The 18,687-nt window shown below is 38.0% G+C and overlaps 2 protein-coding genes across 3 annotated transcripts in view; both read right to left on the bottom strand.

The window, feature by feature from the left end:
• LOC106071225 (mucin-like protein) overlaps positions 1–12,476 on the bottom strand; it is a 43,723-nt gene extending 31,247 nt beyond the window's left edge. For both annotated transcript variants that reach the window (XM_056003696.1, XM_056003695.1), the window contains exons 1-5: positions 12,271–12,476; positions 9,346–9,478; positions 8,254–8,468; positions 6,397–6,663; positions 6,094–6,219 (exon numbers count right to left, since the gene is read on the bottom strand). In XM_056003696.1, coding sequence (XP_055859671.1) covers positions 6,094–6,219; positions 6,397–6,663; positions 8,254–8,468; positions 9,346–9,478; positions 12,271–12,448 — 919 coding nt within the window. In that variant the 5' untranslated portion in view covers positions 12,449–12,476. The remainder of the gene's footprint in view (positions 1–6,093; positions 6,220–6,396; positions 6,664–8,253; positions 8,469–9,345; positions 9,479–12,270) is intronic.
• Positions 12,477–13,555: 1,079 nt separating this feature from the next.
• LOC106071226 (procollagen C-endopeptidase enhancer 1-like) lies at positions 13,556–17,373 on the bottom strand. Its single transcript, XM_056004318.1, has 4 exons — positions 17,252–17,373; positions 14,673–14,805; positions 14,127–14,341; positions 13,556–13,566 (listed from the first exon to the last, which is right to left on the bottom strand). Exons 1-4 carry the CDS (start codon positions 17,343–17,345, stop codon positions 13,556–13,558), a joined length of 453 nt encoding a protein of 150 aa, XP_055860293.1. The 5' UTR covers positions 17,346–17,373.
• Between the last annotated feature and the right edge of the window lie 1,314 nt (positions 17,374–18,687).

The raw sequence follows: 18,687 nt of genomic DNA, 5'->3' as shown, positions 1-18,687 counted from the left end.
ATAACATATATGTACACAATATGACCTTGATGCGTATTTATCGTATCTTCTCAAACTTGATTTGTAACAAACAAAATCCAAATATTTTTTTTAAATAAAGTGCATTTTAAGTGTATCAAATAGTTTGGATCAGTCATGTAATTAGATTAGTAATAAAATACTCTGAAAGACACAAAGATAAAGGCACATTCCTCGTCCCATATGCTAGGACAAATTTGTACAAATACTCCTTCTTCCCTTGTGCTATTAGAGCATGGAATGGGTTGCCTGATCTAGCCAGGAAAACCAGTGACTTGGCAGAATTTGAGTCATTGGTTAATATGCATGACTAAATGCATGACGCGTAGGACGTAAACATCTTTTTGAAGTAACGTCTGTATTATATAAGATCTAAGATAATAGATCTAGACTAACAATAATAAATGACTGCGATTAGAAATATTTTTTTATTAATCGCTTTTGTTTAGCGCAATTTCAAGCTTTTAGCGTTCTCAATACGCTATGATCCTATCACTTGTCTGGACTAGTCAATACGCTATGATCCTATCACTTGTCTGGACTAGTCAATACGCTATGATCCTATCACTTGCCTGGACTGGTCAATACGCTATGATCCTATCACTTGCCTGGACTGGTCAATACGCTATGATCCTATCACTTGCCTGGACTAGTCAATACGCTATGATCCTATCACTTGCCTGGACTGGTCAATACGCTATGATCCTATCACTTGCCTGGACTGGTCAATACGCTATGATCCTATCACTTGCCTGGACTAGTCAATACGCTATGATCCTATCACTTGCCTGGACTAGTCAATACGCTATGATCCTATCACTTGTCTGGACTAGTCAATACGCTATGATCCTATCACTTGCCTGGACTAGTCAATACGCTATGATCCTATCACTTGCCTGGACTAGTCAATACGCTATGATCCTATCACTTGCCTGGACTAGTCAATACGCTATGATCCTATCACTTGCCTGGACTAGTCAATACGCTATGATCCTATCACTTGCCTGGACTAGTCAATACGCTATGATCCTATCACTTGCCTGGACTAGTCAATACGCTATGATCCTATCACTTGTCTGGACTAGTCAATACGCTATGATCCTATCACTTGCCTGGACTGGTCAATACGCTATGATCCTATCACTTGCCTGGACTGGTCAATACGCTATGATCCTATCACTTGCCTGGACTAGTCAATACGCTATGATCCTATCACTTGCCTGGACTGGTCAATACGCTATGATCCTATCACTTGCCTGGACTAGTCAATACGCTATGATCCTATCACTTGTCTGGACTAGTCAATACGCTATGATCCTATCACTTGCCTGGACTAGTCAATACGCTATGATCCTATCACTTGCCTGGACTAGTCAATACGCTATGATCCTATCACTTGCCTGGACTAGTCAATACGCTATGATCCTATCACTTGCCTGGACTAGTCAATACGCTATGATCCTATCACTTGTCTGGACTAGTCAATACGCTATGATCCTATCACTTGCCTGGACTGGTCAATACGCTATGATCCTATCACTTGCCTGGACTGGTCAATACGCTATGATCCTATCACTTGCCTGGACTAGTCAATACGCTATGATCCTATCACTTGCCTGGACTGGTCAATACGCTATGATCCTATCACTTGCCTGGACTAGTCAATACGCTATGATCCTATCACTTGTCTGGACTAGTCAATACGCTATGATCCTATCACTTGCCTGGACTAGTCAATACGCTATGATCCTATCACTTGCCTGGACTAGTCAATACGCTATGATCCTATCACTTGCCTGGACTAGTCAATACGCTATGATCCTATCACTTGCCTGGACTAGTCAATACGCTATGATCCTATCACTTGCCTGGACTAGTCAATACGCTATGATCCTATCACTTGCCTGGACTAGTCAATACGCTATGATCCTATCACTTGTCTGGACTAGTCAATACGCTATGATCCTATCACTTGCCTGGACTGGTCAATACGCTATGATCCTATCACTTGCCTGGACTGGTCAATACGCTATGATCCTATCACTTGCCTGGACTAGTCAATACGCTATGATCCTATCACTTGCCTGGACTGGTCAATACGCTATGATCCTATCACTTGCCTGGACTAGTCAATACGCTATGATCCTATCACTTGTCTGGACTAGTCAATACGCTATGATCCTATCACTTGCCTGGACTAGTCAATACGCTATGATCCTATCACTTGCCTGGACTAGTCAATACGCTATGATCCTATCACTTGCCTGGACTAGTCAATACGCTATGATCCTATCACTTGCCTGGACTAGTCAATACGCTATGATCCTATCACTTGTCTGGACTAGTCAATACGCTATGATCCTATCACTTGCCTGGACTGGTCAATACGCTATGATCCTATCACTTGCCTGGACTGGTCAATACGCTATGATCCTATCACTTGCCTGGACTAGTCAATACGCTATGATCCTATCACTTGCCTGGACTGGTCAATACGCTATGATCCTATCACTTGCCTGGACTAGTCAATACGCTATGATCCTATCACTTGTCTGGACTAGTCAATACGCTATGATCCTATCACTTGCCTGGACTAGTCAATACGCTATGATCCTATCACTTGCCTGGACTAGTCAATACGCTATGATCCTATCACTTGCCTGGACTGGTCAATACGCTATGATCCTATCACTTGCCTGGACTAGTCAATACGCTATGATCCTATCACTTGCCTGGACTAGTCAATACGCTATGATCCTATCACTTGCCTGGACTGGTCAATACGCTATGATCCTATCACTTGCCTGGACTAGTCAATACGCTATGATCCTATCACTTGCCTGGACTAGTCAATACGCTATGATCCTATCACTTGCCTGGACTAGTCAATACGCTATGATCCTATCACTTGCCTGGACTAGTCAATACGCTATGATCCTATCACTTGTCTGGACTAGTCAATACGCTATGATCCTATCACTTGCCTGGACTGGTCAATACGCTATGATCCTATCACTTGCCTGGACTGGTCAATACGCTATGATCCTATCACTTGCCTGGACTAGTCAATACGCTATGATCCTATCACTTGCCTGGACTGGTCAATACGCTATGATCCTATCACTTGCCTGGACTAGTCAATACGCTATGATCCTATCACTTGTCTGGACTAGTCAATACGCTATGATCCTATCACTTGCCTGGACTAGTCAATACGCTATGATCCTATCACTTGCCTGGACTAGTCAATACGCTATGATCCTATCACTTGCCTGGACTAGTCAATACGCTATGATCCTATCACTTGCCTGGACTAGTCAATACGCTATGATCCTATCACTTGTCTGGACTAGTCAATACGCTATGATCCTATCACTTGCCTGGACTGGTCAATACGCTATGATCCTATCACTTGCCTGGACTGGTCAATACGCTATGATCCTATCACTTGCCTGGACTAGTCAATACGCTATGATCCTATCACTTGCCTGGACTGGTCAATACGCTATGATCCTATCACTTGCCTGGACTAGTCAATACGCTATGATCCTATCACTTGTCTGGACTAGTCAATACGCTATGATCCTATCACTTGCCTGGACTAGTCAATACGCTATGATCCTATCACTTGCCTGGACTAGTCAATACGCTATGATCCTATCACTTGCCTGGACTGGTCAATACGCTATGATCCTATCACTTGCCTGGACTAGTCAATACGCTATGATCCTATCACTTGCCTGGACTAGTCAATACGCTATGATCCTATCACTTGCCTGGACTGGTCAATACGCTATGATCCTATCACTTGCCTGGACTAGTCAATACGCTATGATCCTATCACTTGCCTGGACTGGTCAATACGCTATGATCCTATCACTTGCCTGGACTAGTCAATACGCTATGATCCTATCACTTGCCTGGACTGGTCAATACGCTATGATCCTATCACTTGCCTGGACTAGTCAATACGCTATGATCCTATCACTTGCCTGGACTGGTCAATACGCTATGATCCTATCACTTGCCTGGACTAGTCAATACGCTATGATCCTATCACTTGCCTGGACTGGTCAATACGCTATGATCCTATCACTTGCCTGGACTAGTCAATACGCTATGATCCTATCACTTGCCTGGACTAGTCAATACGCTATGATCCTATCACTTGCCTGGACTGGTCAATACGCTATGATCCTATCACTTGCCTGGACTAGTCAATACGCTATGATCCTATCACTTGCCTGGACTGGTCAATACGCTATGATCCTATCACTTGCCTGGACTAGTCAATACGCTATGATCCTATCACTTGCCTGGACTGGTCAATACGCTATGATCCTATCACTTGCCTGGACTAGTCAATACGCTATGATCCTATCACTTGCCTGGACTGGTCAATACGCTATGATCCTATCACTTGCCTGGACTAGTCAATACGCTATGATCCTATCACTTGCCTGGACTGGTCAATACGCTATGATCCTATCACTTGCCTGGACTGGTCAATACGCTATGATCCTATCACTTGCCTGGACTAGTCAATACGCTATGATCCTATCACTTGCCTGGACTGGTCAATACGCTATGATCCTATCACTTGCCTGGACTAGTCAATACGCTATGATCCTATCACTTGCCTGGACTGGTCAATACGCTATGATCCTATCACTTGCCTGGACTGGTCAATACGCTATGATCCTATCACTTGCCTGGACTAGTCAATACGCTATGATCCTATCACTTGCCTGGACTGGTCAATACGCTATGATCCTATCACTTGCCTGGACTAGTCAATACGCTATGATCCTATCACTTGTCTGGCTTAACTATTAGCACAAAGAAAACAAATGTTATGGGACCACCCTCGAACCTCATAGACGATAACAAGCTGGATGCCGTAAATCTGGGATCCACACTTCAAGATGAAATGTTTCTAGAAGAGGAGATAAAAAAACGCATAGGGAAGGCTGCCTCGACCTTCGCTAGACACAAAACAAAATTAATTTGGGCCTTCTGAAAATGCATTTCTTTCCTCTCTAGGTCTGAAACTGATGGTCTAAAAAAACGTCTGTGCTGTATAATAGCTACATCGCTCGCCTTAGGATGAGAAAACTGGCAACATTAGCCAAAGGTGTTAGACATAGAATTCACAAGCTGAAAAGTGTGTGGCGAAAGGTCGATCAATCGGAGGATGCTAACAAAGTTAAAGGTTTTTATAGTAAAAAAAAAAAAGGGTAGAAAAGTGTGAACGGGTTCGGGGGGGGGGGGAAGGGGGGGTACGGTTGAAAAGTAGCATATGGTATATTTTGATGTGCGTATGTTTGTCGTGGAGGGCTTTATAAATGGGGTCTTTCCAAATCAAGTCAAATGTCTATGTCGGAGAAATTACAAATCGCAGGGTAAAATAAAAATTAAAAATGTAGGTTCACGAATGAGAGAGTGACAGAGAGAGATTGAAAGAGAGAGAGTGTGTGTAATAGTAAGTGTATGTGTTTTGAGTGGCTGGTAGTGCAGTGTGTGTCTGTGTATGAAATGACCAGTGAACCTGGTTGAAGTGTACATGGTTGAATGAACATTAGTGTGTCAGGACTGTGTGTAAAAGGAAGTCAGTTTAGAGAACAAGTGACTGGAGTAAAGAACATAAATAGAGACTAATAAAATCATTGTGTTTATTGAAGCTCATGTTTTAGTGTGTCTATTACAAGAGAGAGACAGAGAGAGAGACAGACAGAGAGAGAGACAGACAGAGAGAGAGAAAAGGAAAGATAAAGAGAGAACATAATTCACGTGCTAAAAAGTATGCTAGGAGAGTCCTTAAGATGTAGCCCGTTTATTAAAATTTTAACAATAGAAAAGGAAGGTATGTAACGGACGTAAAAAAACAAAAGCAAAGCCAGAGAATAAATCAAAGGGCGTAGCCCCCTGTGTGTACTGCTAGTATATACAAACAAATCACACTTCATCTTTTTTCTTTACAGAGCGAGTTATGGATCGTTCAGTTTACGACAGTGAAAACAAAAGATAATCTAAATATATGTATCATTTTTTCTAAGAGTTTAAACTAATACTGACCAACACATTTGAATTTATCTACTCCAAGGACCAAGTTATCTGGACAAAAACATGCTTCTTTTCCTGCACTGTTGATGTAACATGTATGGGAACACTTGGCGGCGTTTCTTATACAGTTGTTGAGAACTAAATTGAGAACAAAAAATGTATATTCAAGAAATATGCACAACATAACTACTAACATAATTATCATCATCAAATTTAATAATAAATATTAGATTTCAAAATCTACTTTATTCTGTCAATACTAATATATCAATTGTTTTGTAAAATTTATAATATATTTTTTTTTTAAATTCTAACCTTGACATTGGCCTGAAGTATTGCGAGCATAAGGAGGTCGACATGTACAGATATAGCTTCCTGCTGTGTTCGTACAATCAGAGTTAGGTGGACAAACGGACACTTCGTTTTTAGCCAGACACTCGTTTTTATCCTCTGCACAGCTTGAGCCTGTCCATCCAGACTTACAGAAACAGACGCCACTAGTTCTGTCACAGTCGTCAGTGTTGGTCTGGTTACACGTGCAAGTTTGAGAACATCCGGTGCCATAAGTAAAATTGGAACAAGCTGGACATTAGAAGCAAAGACAAAGAAAATAAATCAACATAGCTGTGACGTGCCCAGCATAGTGTGACTGTGGAATGGTGCGAATGTGTGTTGAAAGGGAGAGAAGATGGAATCCGAAAATGAAGGAATGCAAACAAAGTTATTGTTGACACATTATTAATTGTAACTCAAGATTAAAGTCATCATAATCTACCATATATGAGTCTATTATTGTATCATTAAAAGTCTCATATGTACGTAACAATAGCAATGCACTAGGTCGGTATTTTGGGGGCTTAAATGTAGACTTTTTCTTCTGAATAAAGTAACTTTGTACATGATTTCGACTAGATAACAATAAGTTGTTTTTTTTTAAAGTTCAACAAATATTTTTATATGTATTAAAATTTAACATTTTAATTTGATAATTAAAACTATCTCGTATGTCTGTGTGTATACCTAGAATTATATATTTATCTACAATATACCATTTTTGTTCCAGATCACTCATAATAATTAGAATCACTAATTCTTACACCTACCGAGGACGATAAAATACGAAAATTTAATATATTTCTTCTGAACTGAAGCCTAGGACAACTTATTCGTAATTTCTACCAACTATGTATTTGAAAGCCAACATTTTATTTTTTTTAAATACAAAACAACCATTTCTTCTTCTTAAGCACTTATGAACACTGTACAATTTGTTATATACGTATGTATATTTCTTCACAGATCTAGATCTTTAATGGAATTTTTCTTTAGATGTTAGGTGTAGGTAATGGCCACATTTTTGTATGCTAGCGAGTCTTGGACGCTGACTGCAGAGCTAGCTAGGAGGATCCTAGCAAAGGAATTGAGATGCTACAGAAGGATCTTAGGTATCACATTCAAAGACCGCATCACAAACCAAGAGATTAGAGACAGGGTTACTACAGCGATGGGACCCCATGATGACCTGCTAACTATTGTAAAGAAAGGCATGCTTAAAATATATGGCCATATTACAAGATCCACGGGGCTCGCAAAGACCTTCCATCAGGGAACAGTACCAGGAAAAAGAAGAAGAGGCAGACAGAGAAGGCGATGGTAGGACAACATATAAGAATGGACGGGCCTACCATTGATAGAGGATTTAAACAGGGAGGAATGGAGAAAGACGGTCGACAAATCTTGCTTGGTGCCCCAACGGTCCAACAGACTAAGTGATAGGTAAAGGTAAAAGGTAAAATTGTCAGAGTGAAAGTGAGGGATTATCCTTAATTCATTGTGATTATGTTTTTATATCTTTATGAAAGCGGCTGTGTGTGGAGCAATCTTAAAGCGACTACATCTTGATCTACAAGTAGTCCACTATTGTAAAGCAAAAATTCAAAGTAGTAGGATATAGTATGAAAGAGAATTTTTAAAAAGGACTTAGAACTTGAAGGCTAGAAAATTGCGTGGGTGGAGGGGGAGCTTTGTACTGCGGGATGTATTATTGAGGAGTTTAAGAGTGTTCCGGACAAAATAAACATATATACGAATATCTAAACAGTGACGTAGCTCGTTTATATGTATGTATGTATGTATGTATGTAATGTTTGAATGCTGATATGCAGTACTTACTATGCACCAAGAATGAAGCAAGAAAGCCTTTTCTAGCAAAAGAGCCGTAAGTCGTAAATGTCACCCTGATAGAGTTAGAAGTTGACATCAGAAAGTTTGGAACTTTGGTATCACAGTACTGGCCTAGAAGATGTGCTGTTGAAGAAGCTCCATCAAAGACTTGAACAGATTCATAGTTACATTTATTGCTGTTGCCGAGACTGAAATCTAAAAAGCTGAAAGGGATGAACAAAGTACATTTAAGAATGATCTCTAAAAAAAATAAAATAAAATAGAACACATTAGATCTAAATTTTAAATCGCTGATATTTTTAGGTAGGGGTCAAAGTGTATTAACCCCCTAAGACTCGTGTCATAGTCTAATCTCTGAATATCAGAATCTTATTTTATGCACTCATTGTAAAACAGCTCAGCATTTTAAGGGTTAACGTTCTGTTTAGCTACATATTTTTATGGGTGGGTGTACGGTTTAAAAAAAAAGGAATTTATTTCAAAGATAATGAATTGTTACATTGTGCATACAAAATGTATTCATTAATGGCTTTTTTTTTCTTTTATGCATTACTGCTAAGCTTATCTCAATTTTTGAAATACACAAACAAATTTTCTTGAACCGTGATATTTTTTGTCATGTTTTTTTTCTTATATATATATTTATTTTTATTTTGAATTTTTAGGCGCATCTTTTGTGATACATTATGCCATGATTCAATCTCTTTTGTCGACTTGTGACGAGTAGGGGGATATCTGATGGAAGGTTTCTGAGATGGTTTCATGCGCTTTCCAATCAAATCTTAGAGTCCGAATCCGAACACTTACAAATCTGTTAATGCAATGCGTTTTTTTTTTTTTTTTTGTATTGGAACAATTTTTGTTTTGAAAATGATCAACGCAACAAAGTTAACGGAAGTGGTGAAAGGGAGGTAACCAAGTGATATTGAAAGAGTCCCTGGAAGAGAAAGTCTAGTTGCTCAATACAAGATTGGCGGAGACAGAGGCGTGTTTACTAAAACTTCTTAACATCTCTAGAGTTGACGATCCAGTATTATACTTTACTATAAGATCATTTGTTATTTCAAGCCTAGGTCTTACTTAAGAGATATGATTGTATTAGCCGGACCATAGACTGTCCATGAGCAGGACATCCAGTTAAAATCTGCAAAGCTTCTTGGATAATTAGGACTCGCTATTGTACCATTGGTGGTAGTAAGGGTCACATTACAGTCTGAGAAAAAATATATAAGAAATAATTAAAGCAACAATAGTATTACTCGACAAACAGTAGTCTGTACCATGCTCTATTATACTATACTATACTATCTTATAAATTAAGACTTTACTTCAACAAAGATCATTATTTTCTACGCGTCTGTGGCAATATACGTCTCATGAGATGATCTTTTCCATTCGCAACTTCTCGTGTGAATAAAGATGACAATATGATACACACAAAAGATGATACACAGCTGCGGTCACAGGTTGGACATTTGTAATCACCAGACGCTCTAGCAGGTTGACCCTTCTTTCTTCTTCTGGTGTGTACGCCATCTGCTATTCAGGACTTTTCTGCTTTCTATTAGATCATCATACAGAATGTCTTGTGGCATACTGTGAACATGTCCTCAGCGTAAACCTGTGTCAATCTAGTCATGCATGTTAATCATGCAAGTCGTTGGTTTTTCTGGCTAAATCAGGCAACTCATTCCAGGCTCTAAAAGCAATAAGGAAGAAGGAGAGCTTCATCAAGTTTGGTAGGATACTGTAAAGTACTATACTATACTATAACGATCTTCTCTATCCTAATCAGGCCTTCTGTAAACACTGCTAAACACAACACAGCACATCTAAAACATCAAAAACTTGACAACAAGGCTCCAAATAATCTGGTACTTTAATAATGGTCAAATAAAACATGACACAATTGGCAACACAATCAACTACTACAAAGATAGATTCTATATCATTTTACTTAACTCATAAACTCTACTGTCTCTTCCTGGACTCGTACGTTTCACTGGAGGACTGCACCAGGACCGACTTCATGGTCGACTAACAGTCCCGGTCTCCGGTCTTGAACTGCCGCTTTCTTACATACTGTGTCTCTGGTCTGCGCAGGCTTATGATCAGATGACCATAACACGGGCGCTATTCACGTGCAAAGTTCGTGCCAATATAGCACGCTAAACTGTATTACTGGCCTGTGTCACATGTCAGCTGATCACACACAGTTAATCCTTTTGCGTCGCGAATAGGGTTATAACAATACTTTGTAAGCCTCCGTGTTGAGATTAATAACTTATAGCACGGTCCAGGTACCTATATGGCAGTGTTCTGCAGGTTTCGCTTGTCTCCGTACAGAGCGAGACCCCCGCATGCACCAGATCCATATGTTTCAAGACTAGTCGTATCTTCGAATGTGTTTCTGAGCATCCTGCAGTCGTTGAGGAGGTGTTCTATTGTCTCGTCTTCCGTGTGACAATGTCAACAATCATTGTTCTCTCGGATCCTAGCGAAGAAGACTCCTATTATAGAGTGCCCAGTGCGAAAACGCTCTACGCTACTTTACTTTATGTCAGAATGGTTTAGTTAATCTAGATATTAAACATGTTTTAATTGAAGACTTTTTTCTAACCAAAATGATAATTCAGCGACAAGACATTTTACTGAACATAAAGATTATCTGACGACATCCATGCCCATTATCTACAATATAAGATTCTTGGCCCTGATCACAGACAATAAAAATCACTAATTCTCCCACTTGCTGTGGACGATAAAATACGAAAATTGAACCTGTTATTACTTTTCGGGTACATATAACAACTAAGCCATTTTTACGATCGAAACCCCATTGGTTAAACTTACCAAGCCGGTGGGTAATGTTAGTAGAATTATAGACGTACTTGGGCTAACTTGGATTTACCTCATGTAATAGTAATGGCCAGTGCTGCTTCATTTTTTATTAAGCTTGATTTAATATATGTATTTTATTACAAGCTTATATCAACTTGGTCTGGTAAAAATTTTGTACACGTTATATCTCCCACAACCGATCTTAGATTAGACATAAATTATGTACAATTAGTTCTTCTACATGACTACACAAGAATAATTTTTTTTTAAATTAACTAATTAGTTATGTAACTATTGGTAATAACTTATTTTGTTTGGTACCTCTAACAAGGGAAAGAAAATGTACTTAAATCCTGGTGAAGACTGGGATTTTTAATTTCGGAATCTTTTGGGCACTAATGAGTCCACCAAGCTCTAATGAGTATCTGAAATGAGTTGGGGAAAAGTAAAGGCGGTTGGTCGTTGTGCTGGCCACGTGACATCCTCGTTTACTATGGGCCACACAAACAAATTACCTTCACATCATTTGCCTTATAGATTGCTAGGACTTAAAGACAAACTTTTAGCAATATAAATAGCTGTAACGCTCGGTGAATACATTTCTTAGACGAGATAAGAGGGAAAATCTTTAATATCGGCTCTCTCCATTCTTTTTTTGTTAACCTTATGTGCTCTTCTTAATATGCAGACATTGCAGACGCGTGAAGCATTTAGGAATAATAAAACACAGAAAAGTGCATGGCGCAGGGATTCCGCCACGGATTTCACAGGGGAGCTTTTATCGCTACCCTTGACCCCAATGCTGGAACGAAGGGGAACCTACACTCTCCAATACTGTCACCAGAATAACTTTTGTAGTATACGAAACACAAATTATTTACAAAATACAATTTAAAATAAAAAAAAAAAATCTTACTAGCATCAATTAACGTTCATTCGTACTTTTGGATTTGAAGCATATTGTAAATGAATATGCAAAATAAACTGGAAAATTGACTTTAAATAACCTGTTGCTGTTTTTATTTTATTACATTCTTAGAACCTTTTCAAACACATTAACTGTGCCTTAGTGACAACTAGAACTTGTTTGTTCTATCTTCGTTATTAAAGAAATACAATAATTTAAACAATCAATAATAACAAAACCAGAAAACAAAAAGGTACCTGAGTTGACTCCAGTTAGGCAAGTGTAGCTGTCACCATTAGTTAAACATGTAGTGTTGGAAGGGCAAGGATTAAGCAGGCAGGGATCAACTCTCTGGGAGCAGTCAGTTCCGGTCCAGCCACTGAGACATGAGCACTGACCAGATATGGCGTCACATGAAGTAGACGTGTTCCGCATGCATGAACAGGAGAGCGAGCAGCCTACACCGTAGGTCCATGGTGCACAGTCTGTAGAGATAGATATATAGATAGATAGATAGATAGATAGATAGATAGATAGATAGATAGATAGATAGATAGATAGATAGATAGATAGATAGATAGATAGATAGATAGATAGATAGATAGATAGATAGATAGATAGATAGATAGATAGATAGATAGATAGATAGATAGATAGATAGATAGATGCAAGAACAGGAGAGCGAGCAGCCTACACCGTAGGTCCATGGTGCACAGTCTGTAGAGTGGGAATATTTGGTTACATATTAGATAGATAGATAGATAGATAGATAGATAGATAGATAGATAGATAGATAGATAGATAGATAGATAGATAGATAGATAGATAGATAGATAGATAGATAGATAGAAAGATAGATAGATAGAAAGATAGATGCAAGAACAGGAGAGCGAGCAGCCTACACCGTAGGTCCATGGTGCACAGTCTGTAGAGTGGGAATATTTGGTTACATATTAGATAGATAGATAGATAGATAGATAGATAGATAGATAGATAGATAGATAGATAGATAGATAGATAGATAGATAGATAGATAGATAGATAGATAGATAGAAAGATAGATAGATAGAAAGATAGATGCAAGAACAGGAGAGCGAGCAGCCTACACCGTAGGTCCATGGTGCACAGTCTGTAGAGTGGGAATATTTGGTTACATATTAGATAGATAGATAGATAGATAGATAGATAGATAGATAGATAGATAGATGCAAGAACAGGAGAGCGAGCAGCCTACACCGTAGGTCCATGGTGCACAGTCTGTAGAGTGGTAATATCTGGTTACATATTAGATAGATAGATAGATAGATAAATAGATAGATAATTTAATATATATATATATTAACGTTTTTTCTACCCTAGAATACTCAATTCCTATATTTAGTGGAAAGAAAGTACACACCGCCAAGGGACAGGTAGGGAGTCCGGGGAAGCGCTGTGAGCTCCCACAGTGGTGTCCGGCGAAGCCCCGGAACCAAGCATCATTTCCGTTATTTTAAGCTTTAAAAATACATATTCTGAGGTATATACAGTGCAATTAACCTTCTACTCTTCCGCTAAAAAAGATTTCAAAAACTAAATTTGCAATTCACTGGAGTCCAGCGACTGGTAGAAAACGGTAAAATGCTTTAGTTATGTATTGGAGGGGGAGGACAACCACAAAACCACTTTTGGCTACGCTCATGAAATTTGGTGACTTTAGTTTGCTTAAGTTGACTGTACTGGGGCAGTAAGTAAAGTTTCCCTTTCAGACAATGAGGTCTGAGGCAAGTGATGGTTTGAACCCCTCCCCTCCCGACTACGCCCATGTGTTATATTATAGGTGTAAGCCTATTTCTCTACAAAATATATAAAGTTTGATAACGCATCGAAAACTGAATGTATGCATTCGTAGGATTACATAATGTATTCTATTTATACATGTGTGTAGTCTGAAAACTATAAACAATACAATAGCAGACTAATCAGTTTGAAGCTTTTTGGTATTACATATAGATTACAGACGTTTCTTTAAAAAAAAATAAGATAGTTACGTCCTACGCATTTCATGTGTCACTATAATTAAACAAAATAGTTTTGTTTTTAAAATACAAACGTAGTAACACATAAGTAATACCGTTGGTTATTTCGTAAGTAGCTGAAAATCCTTTTCTGGACACTGACTCGTCAGACCTGAACAGTATATACATTTTGCTTTTTGTTACCGTTGTTATAGTTGATACACTGTTGCATACGTGAAGGATTCTCGTTGCGTTGCTGCTGGTACCGTTGTAGACGTCGAGGAAGTCATACAGGCAGTTCTGCGTGGATTCTAGCGCAAGATCCGTCACTCTAATAGAAAAGGAAAAGAGTTTTCGATGTGATATTTTCAGCCCCTACACATTAAACTGATTTAATTTTAAACTTTAAGTTAGCTGATACTGATATATATATAGATTTATTTGTCAAGTCTTTTAGAATGAACATTGGGGAGATCAAAAAATGTAGAAGAAGAAATAAAAGAGCGGTTCTGGATGGCTAAATTAAAAAGCGATCTAATCAGACACTTTTATCACCATTAAGGACAACAAAGAAAATGAAAATTAAATGTATTATCTTTTATTATAAAAAAAAATGAAGATCTAGAATGAAACATCAGAAGTGACTTAATCTGATTAGTTACCGTAATGTTATTATTTGATTTGGCGTTGCTTCAATAGTCCAGGCACAGGTCAAACTATGGCTATATGCTGCTGTAGGGTAGCCAGGGCTTGTTATAGTTCCGCTTGAAGCCCTTAGTTTACCACCACATAATCCTGGGAATGGAAGCACGAAATTGACAGTCTTCAACATTTTGTTTTTCTATTAATGACAATACTAGTATACACACTAGCTACCTAGGCTTCATATTTATTTTTATTTTTTTAACTGAATTTTTTTTTCCTTTTCCAATAAAACAATATTTGAACGATCCCACTTACATACGTATCTGTTACTTTAACTTGGAACTGCTCTCTCTCTCTCTCTCTCTCTCTCTCTCCGGCACGTGACGTTTTGGCGCAGCCGTTTTGGCGCGACCGTTTTGGCACAGCCGTCTAGGCGTGAGACATTTTGGCTCGGGCCGTTTTGGCGCAAGGGTCGTTTTAACGCGAGATATTCTGACTAATTTAAGAAAAACGTAACATTTATATAAGAGTTTATTTCACTAGACTATATTATTGTTTGTAGAGTATGAATTCTATGCTAATCAACCGAATTGTATTTTGACAAAGATTTTGATTTTTTCATGAATATATAATAAGTCTGATTTCTACCTGGTAATGAAAAGCTCCCTCTCACCCAACTCCCCCCCCTAATATATATATGAGTTCTGACAAGTGCTTTGGATTAAATCCATTGTTTTTTATTTTCAAAATGCATTTAAAAAAAAAGTATGACATTAGTTTAGTGTCCGCACAAGCTAAGAAACTTTTACAGAGAAAACTTTATTTGAAATACATTTTTTGCGTAATGTTGATTTGGGTGAAGCTTCTCTTGGCCTAGATAAAAACAAACAACTGAAGATAAGACCTACATATTGCTGGAGAAATCAGAAATAAACTATATTAACCATTTTTAGTGAAAAGAAAAATTGCATCAAATTTTAGTGGCCTACGAAAGGGGATTGGACGCTATTAGTTTTGTGTACATACATATGAATATTAAAAATGTAATAAATAATGGCACTAATGAATCTCTGCATCCTAGTGGTAACAGGTCGTTAGTCGAACAATACAACTGTATCGCTATAATATCTATTATGTATGTTTGTATTTTTGTTTTCGAATTGTTGATTTTGTTTGTAGTTCATAGTTTCTGATATTATTTCTGACAAAAATTGAAACCTGCTTTTTTAACTACCTGATCGGACCTTTACAGGGGCCGATTTAGAGTTTGTGTTTTTACACAAACTGTTTTTGTAACCTTGTTTTAAATCATAGTTTCACTGTGTTAACGTTTGTAAAAAATTAATTGCGGTAAAATTAATGTATTAAACTTTTGAATGAATAGGGTCTACGGTCGGTCGTAAATATCAGAAGACGTGTAGTCTGTTTAAGATAAATATTGTATAGTCCTCTAGCCAAATTTAATTATTTTCTTTATATTTTGAAAAATTATAACGGTCAAATTAGAGTTTTCCAAATGTGGCCAACAAGCTAGTAATTATTTTCCCAAAAATATACACCAAAAGTCAAATTTCTAGGAAGATCGTTAGCGTCGTTTTTGAGAACCATGTTCACCCATGAGGTTCAAGGTTTTGTTCAGATTTATTACCCACTTCGAATGTGTGACTTAATAGAAGTATTGCAAAAATAAGAAGTCAAAATAGCTATTTCGATGCAAATGTCAGTTTTATTTATTTATTTTAAAATCCCCACTTAGCAATTTAAAGCAAGTTCATGGTCATATAATTAATCGAGGCACCTCTTTTTAGTCAAGATGTGTAATGAACGAATTATCTATTCAGACTAACGCTTTATTAAACTAACACTTTGACCGAGATGTAAATCCCCCTGTAACCGTAATGTATTAAGGAATAATAGTAATCTTATAATGCTAAATTCACTACTAACTTTGTAAGACTTTTTGAAGAGTTAATATATTGTGTGCTAGTTTTGTGTCCAGGGGGGTTTTGAGTCTACGGATCATCTACTGTACTGGGATAGGCCTATTTTGACTGACAAAACGGTAGATTTTAATCGCTCTGATTTGCTGCTCATCGATAAAAAAGAAAAAGCCGCTACCATTATTGACATGGCCGTATCACTATCTCATAATTAAAAAAAACTGAGCTGGAAAATTAGGTTTTTAAAAATATTATTTTTCGAATATTTTTTTTGGCGGCCATTCTCAAAGCCTTAATCTAAACATGTAGGTATCTTAAACTTGTCAAGGAACCAATCGGTTGTATTTGCAATGTAGTAAGGCCTATAAATTCATATTAGAATAATTTTTTAGTAAAACATTATTCAAAAGGACCTTTTTTTAATAGGATTAATAGTGAGCTGTAGATGTCAGGAGAAAACGCTTTAGGCACTGTTTATTTATTGTATTTTTTTTTCGCCGAAGGTTGAGAAACACTGAGAAAAACTGACCTGCGACGTGGCAACCTGTGGACAGCATATACGTGGCAGCTAACTATTGGTCTCCATTGACCACAGGTTGCGACGCTGCAGGTCAGTGCTCAGGCCTTCTATTGCAATTCGTCTCGAAACAACTGACCTGAAGTGGGTGAAGTAGACTGTGCAAAGGCATGCGATGTGCACGTTATGACCATGAAGATGGACATCCTTGTCCACTGATTCCATCGATTCATTATCGTATTAATATCTGTACATTAATATCACAACCTAAATAAATGATTCAAAATATAATATAATTAACTTAGTCAAAACATAAATACAACAATCTTTTATACTACTTTTGGTTGTATATTAAATTCATTGAACTTTTATCCTCCCTTCACATTAGTGTAGCAACGATAATACCTGATATCATGGGCGTAGCCGGGGAGGGGTGGAATTTAGTGACTGATTTTTCGCTTTGATTTTGTTTATTTTAGGTGAGATTTTAAAACTAGACCATCACTTACCCCTACGAGGGGGGGGGGTTTGCAGTTAAACCCCACTCTCTTCTATAAAACAAAACCAAAAAAAAAATAATGCAAACGACAATACCCATATTCCAAGAGCATAGCAAAGGAAGATTTTGATTTTAAAACCCCCTCCGAAATTTACGATAAACCCCCTCTTCAATATAAAACTATTCATACATCAGTCACCAGATTCTATGAGCGTAGCCAAGAGGGGTTTTGTCTTTAATCCCCACCCCTTAGCGTGTTTGCAGCTAAAAACCACCTCTTCAATATAAAAAAGCAAATTGCATACTCAAAAATCTGTGAGCGAAGCAAACGGTTTTTGAGTTAAATCCCCCTTCAGCGGGGTTTGATACTAAAAAATACCTCTTCAATATAAAAAAAGCAAATTACATACTCAAAATTCTTTGAGCGTAGCCAAGCCCGGAAGGAGGTTAAGTTTAAACCCTCCTCCTCCAGAGCTCTTTAAAATTTCTCCAGATGGTTTTGAGTTTAAAATCCAGCATACAGAGTGTTTCGAGGTTGAAAACCCCTCTCTTCAATTTTATTATACAGTTCTATTAGTCACCAAATTCTCTGAGCGTAGCTAAGGAGATTTGAATTAGTTAAAAAAAAAGATTTTTCAGTTTAAAACCCCCCAACAGATGATTTTGACGATAAAACTTCCCTTTTTGATATAATATCTAAAGAAAACTACAGTCCCCTTTTTCCAAGAGCGTAGCCAAGAGAGGTTACACATTTCTTCCAGTAGCTGGGCTCAATTTACAATGCAGTGAATAGTCATATGCCAAAATTGTAAAAGACAAAATGTGGCTCAACAAAGATGGCTAAGACAGATTTTAGGAGTCAGTTATAGAAATCGCGTCTAAATCAAGGAAATCCTATGCCGAACTGGGAGTCGACCCCTTAGTAAGATTGTGACAGAGCGTCGCATGAGGTTTGCGGGACATGTTCTCCGACAAAATGAATTACGAGTTGCGATGAAATGGAGGCCATTATAAGGAAAGCGCAAACAGGGACATCCTAGTACAACTTGGCGCCACACTTTCATGGAGGTCCTTAG

The sequence above is a fragment of the Biomphalaria glabrata genome, chromosome 11 (assembly GCF_947242115.1).
Source record: "Biomphalaria glabrata chromosome 11, xgBioGlab47.1, whole genome shotgun sequence".
In the NCBI taxonomy this organism is placed as follows: domain Eukaryota; kingdom Metazoa; phylum Mollusca; class Gastropoda; family Planorbidae; genus Biomphalaria; species Biomphalaria glabrata.
Note: the sequence above shows the minus strand (reverse complement) of the source record. Positions and strands in the feature narration are given on the sequence as shown.